The 14,289-nt window shown below is 40.1% G+C and overlaps 2 protein-coding genes across 16 annotated transcripts in view; both read left to right on the top strand.

Moving 5' to 3' along the window:
* The window catches only part of LOC118661411 (nuclear body protein SP140-like protein), a 280,649-nt gene that overhangs the window by 146,938 nt on the left and 119,422 nt on the right, over nt 1-14,289 (top strand). The window lies entirely within an intron of this gene.
* The window catches only part of LOC118661414 (nuclear body protein SP140-like protein), a 93,311-nt gene that overhangs the window by 44,836 nt on the left and 34,186 nt on the right, over nt 1-14,289 (top strand). The window contains exons 2-4 of one of the 9 annotated variants that reach the window (XM_036319511.1): nt 5,926-6,073; nt 7,385-7,553; nt 12,256-12,339. The exons of 7 other annotated variants lie outside the window; for them this stretch is intronic. In XM_036319511.1, the coding sequence (XP_036175404.1) occupies nt 5,926-6,073; nt 7,385-7,553; nt 12,256-12,339 (401 nt within the window). The remainder of the gene's footprint in view (nt 1-5,925; nt 6,074-7,384; nt 7,554-12,255; nt 12,340-14,289) is intronic. One more of the 9 variants, XM_036319513.1, reaches the window with a different exon arrangement.

Here is a 14,289-nt window from a genome sequence, read left to right on the forward strand (position 1 = left end):
TCCAGGTTGTCTACTTTATTGGAATAGAGTTGTTCATAGTATTTTTTAACAGTCCTTTGTATTTCTGTGGGTCTGTTGTTATTTTGCCTCTTTCGTTTCTGATTTTGTTTATTTGGGTCCTCTCTCTTTGCTTCTTGGTGAGCCTGGCTAGAGGTTCATCAATCTTGTTTATCCTTTCAAAGAACCTGATCTTGGTTTCATTGATCTTTTTTATTGTTTTTCTGGTCTCTATGTTATTTATTTCTGCTCTGATCTTTATTATCTCCTTCCTTCTACTCACTCTGGGCTTTTCTTCTTGATCTCTTTCTAATTCTTTGTTGTAGAATTTGATGATTTATTACCATTTTTTCTTGTGTTTTCTTTAGAAAGACCTGTAGAACCAAAAATTTCCCCTCCAGGACTGCATTCACTGTGTACCATAGGTTTTGGATTGTCCTGTTCTCATTGTCATTCATTTCCAGGATGTTTTTAATTTTTTCTTTGATTTCTTTGGTAACCCAATCATCATTTAATAGCTTGCTATTCAGCTTCCAAGTGTTTTAATTTTTTTGATTGTTTTTATTGTAGTTTATTTTTAATATTATTCCATTGTGGTCTGAGAAGTTGCTTGATATGATTTCAATCTTCTTGATTTTGGAAAGACTTTGCCTTTCCACATATAGACCCAATATGTGGTCTATCTTTGAAAATATCCCATGTGCACTTGAGAAGAACATATAGTCCATGGCTTTGGGGTGAAATATTCTGAAGATGTCAATTAAGTCCATCTGGTTTAGTGAGTCATTTAGGATTGCTGTTTCCTTGCTGATTTTTTGTCTAGAGCAGTGGTCGGCAAGCTCATTAGTCAACATAGCCAAATATCAACAGTACAAAGATTGAAATTTCTTTTGAGAGCCAAATTTTTTAAACTTAGACTATATAGGTAAGTAAATTGTTATTAACCTAATTATGGTACTCCTATGGCTTACAAAGAGCCACACTCAAGGGGCCAAAGAGCCACATGAGGCTTGCAAGCCACAGTTTGCCAACCACGGGTCTAGAGGATTTACCCAGTGGTGTCAATGGGGTATTAAAGTCCCCTATTATGATTGTATTGTTATTGTTCTCTCCCTTAATATCTTCCAGGAGTTTCTTTATGTATTTGGGTGCTCCTGCATTGGGTGCATATATGTTTACAACAATCCTCTTGTTGAATCAATCCCTTTAGTATTATGAGGGTCCTTCCTTATCTCTTCTTATGGCCTTCACTTTGAGGTCTATTTTGTCAGATATAAGTGTTGCTACCCCAACGTTTTTTCATTTCCATTTGTCTGAAAGATTTTTTTCCAGCCCTTCACTTTCAGTCTTTGTTAGTCCCTTGTTCTGAGGTGGTTCTTTTGTAGACAGCATATATATGGGTCATTTTTTTTTTTTTATCCACTCAGCCACTTGATGTCTTTTGATTGGAGAATTTAGTCTGTTTACATTTAAAGTTATTATTGACTAGAGGCTCAGTACATGAAATTCATGCACTGTTGGGGGGTGGGGGTTGTCCCTCAGCCCAGCCTGCACCCTCTCCAATCTGGGATGTCCAACTGCTGATTTAGGCACAATCCCACAGTTGGACATCCCTCTCACAATCCAGGACCACTGGCTCTTAACCACTCACCTGCCTGCCTGCCTAATTGCCCCTAACTGCCTCTGCCTGCCCGCCTGATTGCCCCCAACAGTTCCCCTGCCAACCTGATCTCACCCCCTAACCACTCCTATGCCGGTCTGATCACCCCAAACTTCTCTCCCCTGATGGCGTGATCACCCTTTGCCTTGGCCCCTGCCACAATGGCTTTGTCCAGAAGGATGTCTGGAAGATGTCCGGTCTAATTAACATATTTCCCTTTTATTAGTATAGATAGGTGCTTGTTTGTAGCCATTTTTTTTGTGTGCCTGTGTTCCTTCTTCCATTTTTATTTTTTTGTTTTACACCAGTCTCTTTAACATTTCTTGCATTGCTGGCTTGGTAGTGATAAACTCCCCAGCCTTTTCTGGTCTGTGAAGCTCCATATTTCCCCTTCAATTTTGAATGATAGCCTTGCTGTATAGAGTATTCTTGGATTCACCCCTTGCTTTGCATCACTTTGTAAATTTCTTCCATTCCTTTCTGGCCTGATGTGTTTCTTTTGAGAAATCATTTGATAATCTAATGGGAGATCCCTTGCACATAAATTTCTGTCTCTCTCTTACAGCCTTTAAGATTCTCTCTTAGTCCTGAACGTTTGCCATCATAATTATGATGTGTCTTGGTGTGGGTCTTTTCAGTTTCATCTTGTTTGGGACTCTGTGCTTGTGTGACTTTTTTCTTCCCCACATCAGGAAAGTTTTCTGACATTATTTTTTCAAATAGGTTTTCTAACCCTTGTTCCTCTTCCTGTCATTCTGGCACCCCTATTATTCATGTGTTGCTTTGCTTTATGTTTTTCCAAAGCTCCCTTAGGCTCTCCTCCTGTCTTGTAATTTTTTTCTCCAATTGCAGTTCAGTTTGGTTGTGTTTTGCTTCCCTCTTTTCTAATTTGCTAATTCAGTCCTCCACTTCTCCTAGTCTATTGTTGAAACTTTCCGTGGTGTTTTTTTATTGCAGCTTATCAGCCTTTATTTTTTCTTGATTCTTTATAAGTTGTTGATTTTTTTCATCCATCAGTTTATGAACTGGATGGCCCTTATTCTGGATTCTTTTTCTGATATATTGCATGCCTTCATTTCACTTAGCTACTTTTCTGGCAATTCCTCCTTTTTTTCCTTTGGGGGTTTCTTTGTCTCCCCATTTTTGCTCTCACCAAAGGATGTAGGTGTCGAGTCATGTAGAATCTCACCAAATTTACCTATAGATGCAATGCAAATCTAATAAAATCCAAATGACTTTTCTTATACACATGGTTAAATGGGTTCTAAAAGGCATGTGGACAACCAAAAGACCTAAAAAAATCAAGACGATATTTTTCCAATTGAATTCAAGATTTCTATAAGCTTTAGTTATCAAGCCAATTAAGATAGACAAATAAATCAGTCATGCAGAATAGAATATCCAAACTAAGGCCCATCGGTTTTTTAATATTTCCATAAACTTGGGGTAGGAAGATATTTCATAGATAGCACACTAAAAATATTAAGCACAAAAGAGAAAGAATGGGTAGTTGGAACTCATCAAACATTTTAAAATCTCTCTTCAGTCACAGAAAGACAAGTATCACATGATTGCACTCATATGTGGAATCTAAGTAACAAAATAAGCTGATGAACAGAGCGGATCCAGAGACTTGAAGCATGGAACAGAGTGGGGAATCTCAGATGGAATGCAGGGGAGGGTGGGTGGGTGGGAGATAAACAACCAAAGACCTTGTATGCATAGATGTATAACCCATGGACATAGACAGTAGGGTGCTGAAGGCCTGGGGCAGGAAGGGGGGGTAGGGGCAGGGGCAGGCTGAAGGAAGTCAATGGTGGCAGGGAGAGGGAAGGGGACATATGTAATACTTTCAGAAGAAAAAGGTTGAAAAAAATAGATATGGCTGAGAAAATGAAAGGCAAGCCACAGACTGAGAAAAAATGTTCACAACACATATATTAAACTAAATACTTCTGTCTTTAAGATAAAACAACCTTCTACATATCAATAAGTAAAAGACAACCCAATAATATCAAAGGGCCAAAGACCTGAACAAGCACTTCACAAAAGAAGGTATATGAATTTCTAATAAGAATATGAAATTGTGTTCAACATTATTAGTCATTAAAGAAATACAAATTAAAACAATAACAAACTTCAGAGGGAAGGCAGGTTAGGGTGGGAGGAGACAAGTAAGAGATCAACCAAAGGACTTGTATGCATGCATATAAGCATAACCAATGGACACAGAGAGTAGGGGGGTGAGGGCATGTGCTGGGAATGGGAGCAGCTGGGGAGAGGTCAATGGGGGGCGGGGAAAGGAGACATATATAATACTTTCAGCAATAAATAATTTAAATTATATATATACGATACCACATCACACACTAGAATGGTTACATTTGCAAGGCTACTTCTAACAAATTTTTAAAACAGTTTGCTTCCAAAGCTGTTAATGACACTCCTACACAGTGAGCCAGCAATACACTCCTGATTACTTACTCAAGGGAAATGAGAACATGCTACAGAAATATTCATACCAGAACAGCAGCTTTATTCACACTTGTCTTGCTCTAGAATCAACCAAAACGTCCTTCAGCAGGAAAATGAATAAATAGGTGGTAGTAGACACAACAATGGAATACCACTGAACAATAAAGGAGCAAACTTCTAATCACCCAACAACATGGATGATGAGCAAAAGAAGTAAGGCACATAGCATACGTGATATATTATTGATCTATGAAATCCAATCACAGGCAACATATGGTGGTAGAAAGGACAGTAATAGTTGTTGACTTCATGTGGCCAGGATGCAAGTTGAGGGGTGAAGGGTACATTGCCTTACTCTTAATTTTTCAAAAAACATGATAGTTTTCAGCAACATGTCTTCCTTTCAATCTCCTCTGCCTTCAAGATTCCACAGGACACACTGGTTGCTTTCGTGATTGCTGGGAGCATGCTCGTCCTACAAAGCATTTAATGCTCCCCTGACCATTTTTTTTGTTGTTGAAATCTCTCATTTACTCATTGCCTCCTGCCATTCTCCTTGTCATTGTGAAAACAATTATTTATTTTTCATATTAGCAGCAATTCTCATAAAAGAGAAGACAGATGCTTCTTTTCAATCATCTATCTTTAAAAAGAATGCGTAGTTTACAGAATTTGACATAATAAGATGACATTATTATTCCCTGATGAATATTGGGTACTGGAAAGAACCAATAATTTTCTTCTGGTTTCAAAAAGACTCTGGTTATGAGTCTTCATGATTTTCAGGAATACAAAATGTCTACTAAAACATTATTATCAGAGCAATAAAAAAGATCAACTAAGGCCCTAACCAGTTTGGCTCAGTGGATAGAGCGTCGGCCTGCGGACTCAAGGGTCTCAGGTTCGATTCCGGTCAAGGGCATGTACCTTGGTTATGGGCACATACCCAGTGGGGGGTTGCAGGAGGCAGCTGATCAATGTTTCTCTCTCATCGATGTTTCTAGCTCTCTGTCCCTCTCCCTTCCTCTCTCTAAAAAATCAATAAAATATATATTTTTAAAAAAAGATCAACTAAGAAGCATAATTACAGACTCAGGTTTACTACTACAACTACTTTCACAGGAAACAGCAGCCACTTCTGAAATTCAGATGCCTAAAAAATTTCATTACATGCAACAATAGCACAGATAGATATATATTAACACAAAGCAGAAACACCAGGAAAAAATGATAGATATTCTAGTGAAATTTCAGTTTATGTCTTATCATATCATTACTAAACTACATCTTTCCATTTATGTACTAGCTTTATAAGTCAAGATGGTATTTCTCTTAACTGCTGTAGGTCAAAAAGGGAACACCTTATTTTTATCTTTTTCAGATTTATTTTCTCTTAGTTGTTAATTAAAATGCATTTTAAGCTTACATTCCATTATTAATCCATTGTTTCATTTTTCTCTGTGAGTGGCCTGTTTAGTCCATCCCACTTTAGTACAAATTAAAATTGTTTCAAAAAAAATCCAGATCTGTTAGGAGATAATAATTTTACAACGGTTTTGATCATGACAGACTGGAATTTTTCAATATTACTTATGTTTTTCTAATCCTTTAGCTTTGTTTTATTACAGCTTTGTCTATTCTTTCAGTTCTATTTGTCCTAATCTCTACTAAGGGACACTTATTTTTTATGTGTTGGTTCTTCATTACCTATCCTTCATTTATAAAATGTCACAGCATCCACAGGCATATCAAAATCTTGACGAACATTTTCTCATAGTGTCCTTTCTCCCTAGGATGTCTGAAGAAGAAAAGCGTATCTATGACATTGCACTCTGCCACTTCAAAAGACAGAAGGTCGCAATTTCACATATAATAAAAGTGACATTTCCTTTCCTTGAACTTCTCCGTGACTATGGATTCATCAACAATGAAATGTATGAAGTAGGTAAAGTTTATTATGTCACAATCTGGTAAACTAAGTTATATTTTGATATCCTGGAATCAAACATCAGAACACAGCTGGGCAACTGAGGAGTCGCCTATGGTGGGGATCCTCTCAAGTCTGCTGTAAGTGTTCTGATAAGGTCAGAAGGGAGAAGAGAAGCAGGCATTACTGAAGACAGTTCTGCTCCTAACTGAAGGAACAGTGCTCCGTGGTGTCCTTTATAGTGGCGTGAATAGCACTGTAGGTAGGCTGGATGTGAAGTGGGTGTGCTACATAGATGTTTAATGCCTTGTAGAAATTATATACACAATGTAGTATAAAATGGAAATTGAAAGTAATTTTAATGAATGGATAAGGTGAATGATTTCATTTATTGAAATAATAATTGATACAGCATTTCATTTCAATGGACGTCAATTTAAATACTTAGATCTGAGAACATTAAACTCCACAGAGAATCAATGTCTTCTTAGGACAAATTTGAAAGTAGATTCTTGCTATTCTTTTAACAACAGTTTTCAGTTTCCTTTCTATTTTCTTTTCTTTTCTTTTGGTATTTCTGGAGTCTTGGAATTTAGGTTGATTTTAGCAAAAGGTGTAGGTGGAGATAAAGAGATACACATCTTCACTTTCCCTACCTATAGGTTTTCTTTATGTCAAAGTTCACAGGAGCTTCCAGGCCAAGTCAGTCCTGGGGAAGGGACAGGGGCTGTCCAGTCCATAGAACAGCAGTTCATTGCCTGCTAAGTCTATTCCTAAAATATTTGACCAGGCTTTGAAAGGGCTACAAAACATTTAGCTTTAACCAAATTTGTTCTTCATAATTGCTTCTTATTCCATATAATAGAAATGAGGGTGAGGAAATCAGATTCACATAAGGGAATTTTCAAGGAAGATGGATTAAGTTGTTTAACTAGTAGTCATAAAATTATAGAGAAATTCTAAAACTGTACATGAGGCCATAGCTGGCTTGGCTCAGTGGATAGAGCATTGACCTGTGGATCTAAGGATCCCTGTTCTAATTCCCATCAAGGGCACATGTGCAGGTTGTGAGCTTGATCTCCAGTAGGTGGCGTGCAGGAGGCAATTGATCAATAATTCTCTCCCATCATCAATGTCTCTATCTCTGTCTACCTCTCCCTTTTCTCTGAAATGAATAAAAATATATTAAAAAATAAAATAAAACTGTACATGAGAAGATAACTATGTTGGGAAATTGTAATACATTAACTATAAAATCACTTTCTAAGCTTCTTTTGTAACTAGGAAATCTGTATTTATATTTTCCCAATTCATTATTTTTTAAGAAGTCTAAAGAATCTTTTAAAACACCGGGTTCTGAAACAGAAGTCATATACCATGTTCTCGATGAAGTGGAGAAGACATTTAACCTGTCCCTTCTGGAAGCATTGTTCAGCAAGGACATCATGAACTCCTACCGTGGTTTAAATGATATTTATAAAATCTTCAAAAAAGGTAATTAGGGCCCTGGCTGCTTCTGCTAAGTGGTTAGAGCTTTGGCTTGAGGACTAAAGCATCATGGGTTGATACCTGCTCAAGGGCACCTACTGCAATTGCTGATTCGATCCCATTCGGGGTCCATGGGGGAATAAACAAGTCAAAATGTCTCTCTTAGATCTCTCTCGCTCTTTCTTCACCTCATCTCTCCCTTCCACTCTCTCTCTCTCTCTCTTTAAAGATCAATGGAAAAAAAATATGCCCAGGTGAGGATTTAAAAATGAAGATAATTAGGTTTATTACCTACTTTTTTATGTCCAGGGCCAATTTTTCCCCACAGGTATTTATTGAGTGTACCAGGTGTCAGACACAGTGCAGGGCAGTTGGGATGTTGCAGTTAAGAAAACAAATATATCATGAGCCACTCAAAGCTTATCATAAAATGGCTACAGTACAAACACCCACCTGCAGGTCTGCGTAACTAGGCATCTTGACTCAGGACAACCAGAGCCACAGTGGATTCAAATTTTCTTAGAAGGACAAATGACAGGAAACACAACATCCCAACAGGCCTGCATCAGTTGCTCTTCTTTGTGACACTTAGCAGGGTTCCTCATGGCAGTCTACCAAGTTAACTATAACCCACCTCAAGTTACATCTTAGTTGCAGGATCCACACTGATTTAGCCACTGCATGCCCAGGGGAGTCAATATTTCATGTAACAATTCTGTAGTCATAATCTTCAGAGACCCCACCAGGACAGCTGAATTACAAGAGTCAAAACATTAGAGGAAGACAAAAAATGGCTTGTAGTTCACATCTAGTCCCTCTCAGGCCACATGCAATTTGTCTATCTACAGTCACTGGTCATTTTAAAAACACTAAGCTCAGTGTTGGCCTATTAACACAGATAAGAAGCAACCTTCATCAGATTTCCAGAATAATGAGCAAAAAAGTCAGGTCAAATTTGTTCTTGAAGAAGGAGAAATGGTTTTATTAACTCATTCTCCATAACAAGTGTGATAAACAATCAAATAATCACAAAACCAATTGCTCTGCCAGAGAGATGTTTGGATACTATACAAAACTCCTGGTTTGGTTCTCTGCTTCTTTCCTGAAAATGCATGATTTTATACTTTTATATGGGTTCTTAGTAAAGAAGATGTCTTCCAATAATTTTTGTTTGACTTGCCTAGAAAAATTTTTATTCCATATATTTTTGGTCTCAAAAAGATCTCCAAATAATGATGGAGAATTCAAAACAAAAATGATATGAACTGAGAAATGCAGATGATAATGGAGCAAGCATAGAGAGGTAAATAATCTATGTGTCTGCTGAACAAGGACAAATTAGATTAATCTCAGAGTAAGAAGAAGACTGTGCAAGTTGATTCAAAAAGGATAAGCATGTAAATCCAAAATGGCAGCATAAGTAAATGCTGGTACTCCTTGCCTCCCACAAGCACATCAAAATTACAACTAAAATACAGAACAACCATCATTCAGAACTGCCTGAAATTTGAATGGAAGTCCTACAACTAGAGAATTAAGGAAGAAAGCACATTGAGACTGGTAGAAGGGGCAGAGACATGGAAGGGGCTGGCCTGACACCCACATGTGGCATTGTTTTAATTGGGAGGTATATCCCAGCTGTGGAGGACTCCCATGAGAAGCAAGGGGTCCCAACCCCACACCATACCCCCATCCCAGGCTTTCAGAGCTATGAAGAGAAACCCACATAACTTCTGGATGGAAAAACCAATGAGGATTGTGGCTGAGTGAAACAAAGGCTGCTGGAGACCCCAAAAGTTCCTCTTAAAGGGCCAGGACACAGACTTACTTGGACGCACTCCCTCTGAGCTCCAGCACTGAGGCAATGGTTAGTGGGGGTTGAGGGAGGTACAGGAACATATGGGGAGGAACTGGATTGTCTGGCATCAGAGCAAAAATCTGGGGGTAGCTTTTTCCCAAATAGTGGTGCTCTAATGGGGTCATTGTTCCTATGCTGAGACCTCCCCAGTTGTAGAGTCACTGGCAGCCATATCTGAGTTTATATCAGCCTGGCTCCCACTGTTATCTCCACCCTACTGATTCCCTAAGACACCACCATCAGCCCCACCCCATCCAATTTAAAGCCCCACCAAGATGTTTGCAGTGGCCTTTTCATATGAATGGTCTGTCCTGTTTCAGGCTTCAGACTTCCTAAAATCTTTCAAATAAGCAGCAGCTGGGACATTGTGCCCCAAACCTATCAAAAAGAGTTCACAGACAGCTTGGCCTCACCTGGGCACAAGTAGCAGCCATCTGGAGATTTCTCTATAGCTCCTGATGAGTGGCCCAGGGAGTGGCTGACTTTGCACCTCCCAGGAGGCCCTAGAGACAGTGCACCTGGTGGACAGCTTCAGACCATACCAGATTACAATACTACACATCCAAAGCAACACACTCAAGGGACAGACACAGTGAACACCAAAGCCCCACTGAAGCAAGTCCTGCTCCATAGAGGTGTCTGCTACACCGTAGCTCTTCCACTGTAATCACAGCAGGTCCTCACAGCCTATTGGCCTGGGAGTCAATTCCTACCACTGACTCCAACTACAACAAGACTGTGCACACAGCCCACACAAGAGTACACCTAGAGTGCTCAGCTCAGGTGACGGTGAGGCTAAGCCACTGGACCTTAGAGGATACCTACTACACAAAGCCATCTACCAATTCCAGGAGACATAAGAGCTCTACCTAAATATATAGAAAAAAACACAGGGAAGAAGCTAAAATGTGGAGACAAAGAAACATGTCACAAATGAAAGTTCAGAACTAATCTCCAGAAAAGGAACTAAATGAAATGGAAGCAAGCAAACTACAAGATACAGAATTAAAAACAATAGCTATAAGGTTGCTCAAGGATCTTCATGAGAGCTTCAAGGAACTTAGTGAGATTTTCAAGGATCTTAGTGAGAATTCAAGAATCTTAGAACATCAAAGACATGAAAAATGGCCAGTCAGAAATTAAACATGCACTTACTGAAATAAAGAATAATTTAGAAGGATTCAACAGTAGAGTAGAGTAGAGAATTCTGAGAATCAAATCAATAATTTGGAATATGAGGAAGCAAAAAACACCCAAACAGAAGAGAAAAAAAGAAAAAAGAATCCTAAATATGAAGATAGTGTAAGGAGCTTCTGAGACAACTTCAAGTGTACCAACATTCACATTATTGGGGTACCAGAAGGAGAAAAGAGAGAGCAAGATATTGAAAACCTATTTGAAGAAATAATGACAGCAAACATCTCCTAACTGGTGAAATCGCCTTATAAATCCAGGAAGTTCAGAGAGTCCCAAACAAGAGGAATCCAGCCTGGCCAGTAGGACTCCATGGTTGAGTGTTGACCTATGAACCAGGAGGTCACAGTTCGATTCCCAGTCAGGGCACATGCCAGTGTTGCAGACTTGATCCCCATTGGGCTAATGGTATCTTGTCATAGCTCCTCCTCCAGGATCAGCCCCTGGTCAGACTTTCATACAAACAGCCCTCCCTGCCTTCTCCATGCTCCTCAACAGGTCTTCCCTGATTCCCAAACTCCACTCAGGACTCAGGCCCATTTCCCATTCTCCTTTCCTGTTAGCAGAAAAGTTTCGATCTATTTGCAATCACCTTGTTCAAGGCTCTGTCGGATATCAGGCCTCTCTTCATTTCCTATGAACACAAACAATAGGGTTATGAAGGCCTTAGATGGGGAAGGAACCAGGTAGAGGAGGCCATGGGGGAACATCTATAATACTCTCAACAATAAAAATTTTTTTAAAAAAAGGATAAGTGTGAAAAAACATTTTGGAAGGTCTGGCTTCTAAAGCTAAGGAATTTGATGTTATTTACTACACCGTAAAAAGATAATATAGATTTATAACATATATAAGTAAGGTTTATTGCCCTGCCATCAGCCCTGAGGCATACAGGCTCATTGATTCCCTAAGTCTGTTCCCCCGACCTTCTCCAGAGATCTACCTTAAGGATTTTTGGTGTATTAACTTCCTTTATATGTTTGCTGGGTTACCTACATGCAGGGTCCCTGGGCTGGTGCCCTGTTCTCCCTTTTTTGGCAACCTCCCAGGTCCCTGGCCCAACGCCACAATATTCAGTCCCTGCTTGCAGCTTCAGGGAGTATCCTTCCTTTGTCCTCGGATCTGGGTGCCTCTGGATCACCTGTGTCCTCTGATTTGTCTCTTTGGGAAGCACTCATCCTCCCTGACTCAGTTAAGCCAAAACCTTTTCTTGTCCAGCCACATTTTTAAAGCTTTTGTGTTTTTTCCTCTTTATACATGTAGACCTATATAGAATCTTTGTTTTCTTCCCAAAGAAATCCCTGTTTTTCCTTTCAGTTACAACAGTTCAGCAAACACATTTCAAAATAAATAGTACATTATTTATTTTGATATATGCTATCCTGGGCAGCTGAAATATTTTGCTTGAGTAACAAACTAACACTGTTGCCACAACTCCTTTATCCTGAGATTTGAGTGACTCCTTTATATGTGAGAAGCATAAGTAACCCCTTTGTTGGGTATTCTCTTTTCTGTCCCAGGAATGAAGGGTGAACTTTACCAACAGGATTGGGACCCACTGAGTACTGAGTGACACAAGGGTGGAAATTCCTAAAAGTGTAACTTGAGATGATGACACCACTCTCTAATCATCTTCTTCTTATGCCCTCTCTTCAGTGATACCAAACATAGAACAGTTCCTAAGAAGTGATGGAGAAGAAAATGAAGAGAGGCCTGATATCCGACAGAGCCTTGAACAAGGTGATTGCAAATAGATCGAAACTTTTCTGCTAACAGGAAAGGAGAATGGGAAATGGGCCTGAGTCCTGAGTGGAGTTTGGGAATCAGGGAAGACCTGTTGAGGAGCATGGAGAAGGCAGGGAGGGCTGTTTGTATGAAAGTCTGACCAGGGGCTGATCCTGGAGGAGGAGCTATGACAAGATACCATTAGCCCAATAGCCAGACAGAGGAACAGGAACCCAGTGTATCAGGGAACCAAATTTAAAGACAATGCTGACCTGAAAGTAACTGTGATTTAGAGGGAGACCCTGAAGGAGCATATCAGCGTGAAAGCTGTGAAAGGTTAAGAACTATGGGCCCAAAGAGATCCTGGATGATGACAGATAAAGGGGCTGATTTAAATGTGGGGGATGCTGTTCAAGAGCAGGAATAGTTAAGGAGTCATATAGGGAGGGAAGAGAGGAAGTGGTAAGATGTGCAGGAAGATGTGGGTATTTTGAGACAGGAAGAAAGAAGGGAAATGAAAGACAGAAGAATGGGGTAAAGGACACAACAACAACAACCATATTACTAAGAGCTCACTTATTGAACATTTACTCTGGCAGTTGTGAGCTTAGTATTCACAGCTGCCCTTAGGGGGAAGTATCACTCTCTGTTCACTTGCAGAAAAGGAGACTGAAATCTTAAGAGGCCATGTATGTAGTTGGCCTGGGGTTAAATGAGCAGGATGAACCCAGGCATTCTGAACCCAGAGCCTGAATACTTAACCCTATACATACCCAGATAATCTCAGAGAAAAGACAGAATATTGAGTCAAAAATAGGAAAACATGTTCAGGGAGAACGATACAGAAAAAAGAATACTAGGAGAACCAGACACAACCTCATAAAAAGGCCAACAAAACAGAGAAACAGACATTCGAAGAGAGGATGTGATGTGAAGGGGTTGGGGACAAGGAGACATGACTTTGTAGGAGGTAAGGGAAGCCCACCAATCAAAGAAAGCTTCAAGGACAGCAACAAGTTCCCCATAGCTATGGGTGACAAGAAAAGCTATTTGCTCGTTAATTATCTCAGTGAGATGGCGAGACTGAGGTCAGGTGGCACTGATGGCAAGTGTTAGATGGGATCCTCCAGGTCCAAATGGACTTTGTTGATACCTGGGGGAAGGGGATCTTCAAGTCCTACCCTATCTAATAATAGACAAACATGGTAATTGACCATACCTTTGCTATACCTCCCATTGACTGATCAGCACAATATGCAAATTAACTGCCACCAAAGATGGCAGTTAATGTAATTTGCATACATAGGCTCCAAGATTTGGAGTGAAGCCTGATGGCCCCCAGGGTCAGCGTAACAGCAAGGTCTGATGTTTCCGGGGTCAGCTCCGGCTGGAACTTGGCCAGAACGAAGGCCTGGGCTGGATGCCAGAGGCAAACTGGTACCAGCAGCCAGGGGAAAGGAAGGCCTATTGCATGAATCTCTTCGTGCAACAGGCCTCTAGCTTTATAATAATTAATTGGTGATTAAGGGAGAATGTCACAGCCCATACTTTAATATCTGAAATAAACTTCTAAGATCTTTCTCCAGGAACCAGTGACAACTCATATCAAAGGCTGACAGCAGTGGATCCTGATCCCTCAAACAATAGTGGTCTATTCCTGTTGACCGTTCTGTGATCCTTTGCTGTTCTTGTCCCATCTGGCAGGTGCTGTGGTGAGAGGGCTGCTTCTTTTCAGGACTAGTTGCCCAGAATAGTCATTGGCAATTCCTCCAAGGATTTTGTTAACAGAGTCTTCATTTTTCTGGTTGCCTGGGAGAGTTGCTCCTTCCATACTCCTTAAATGCACTTGCTGCCAGCTCCTGACAGCCTGGGCTTGGACCTAATGCCCATGCACCTGGCTTCCCAGTTTTCTGCCTCTATCTTGCTTGAATATGGTTTCAGCCTTGTTTGACATCAGGTCCAGTG

Source organism: Myotis myotis, unplaced genomic scaffold (assembly GCF_014108235.1).
Source record: "Myotis myotis isolate mMyoMyo1 unplaced genomic scaffold, mMyoMyo1.p scaffold_m19_p_8, whole genome shotgun sequence".
Taxonomy (NCBI): Eukaryota; Metazoa; Chordata; class Mammalia; order Chiroptera; family Vespertilionidae; genus Myotis; species Myotis myotis.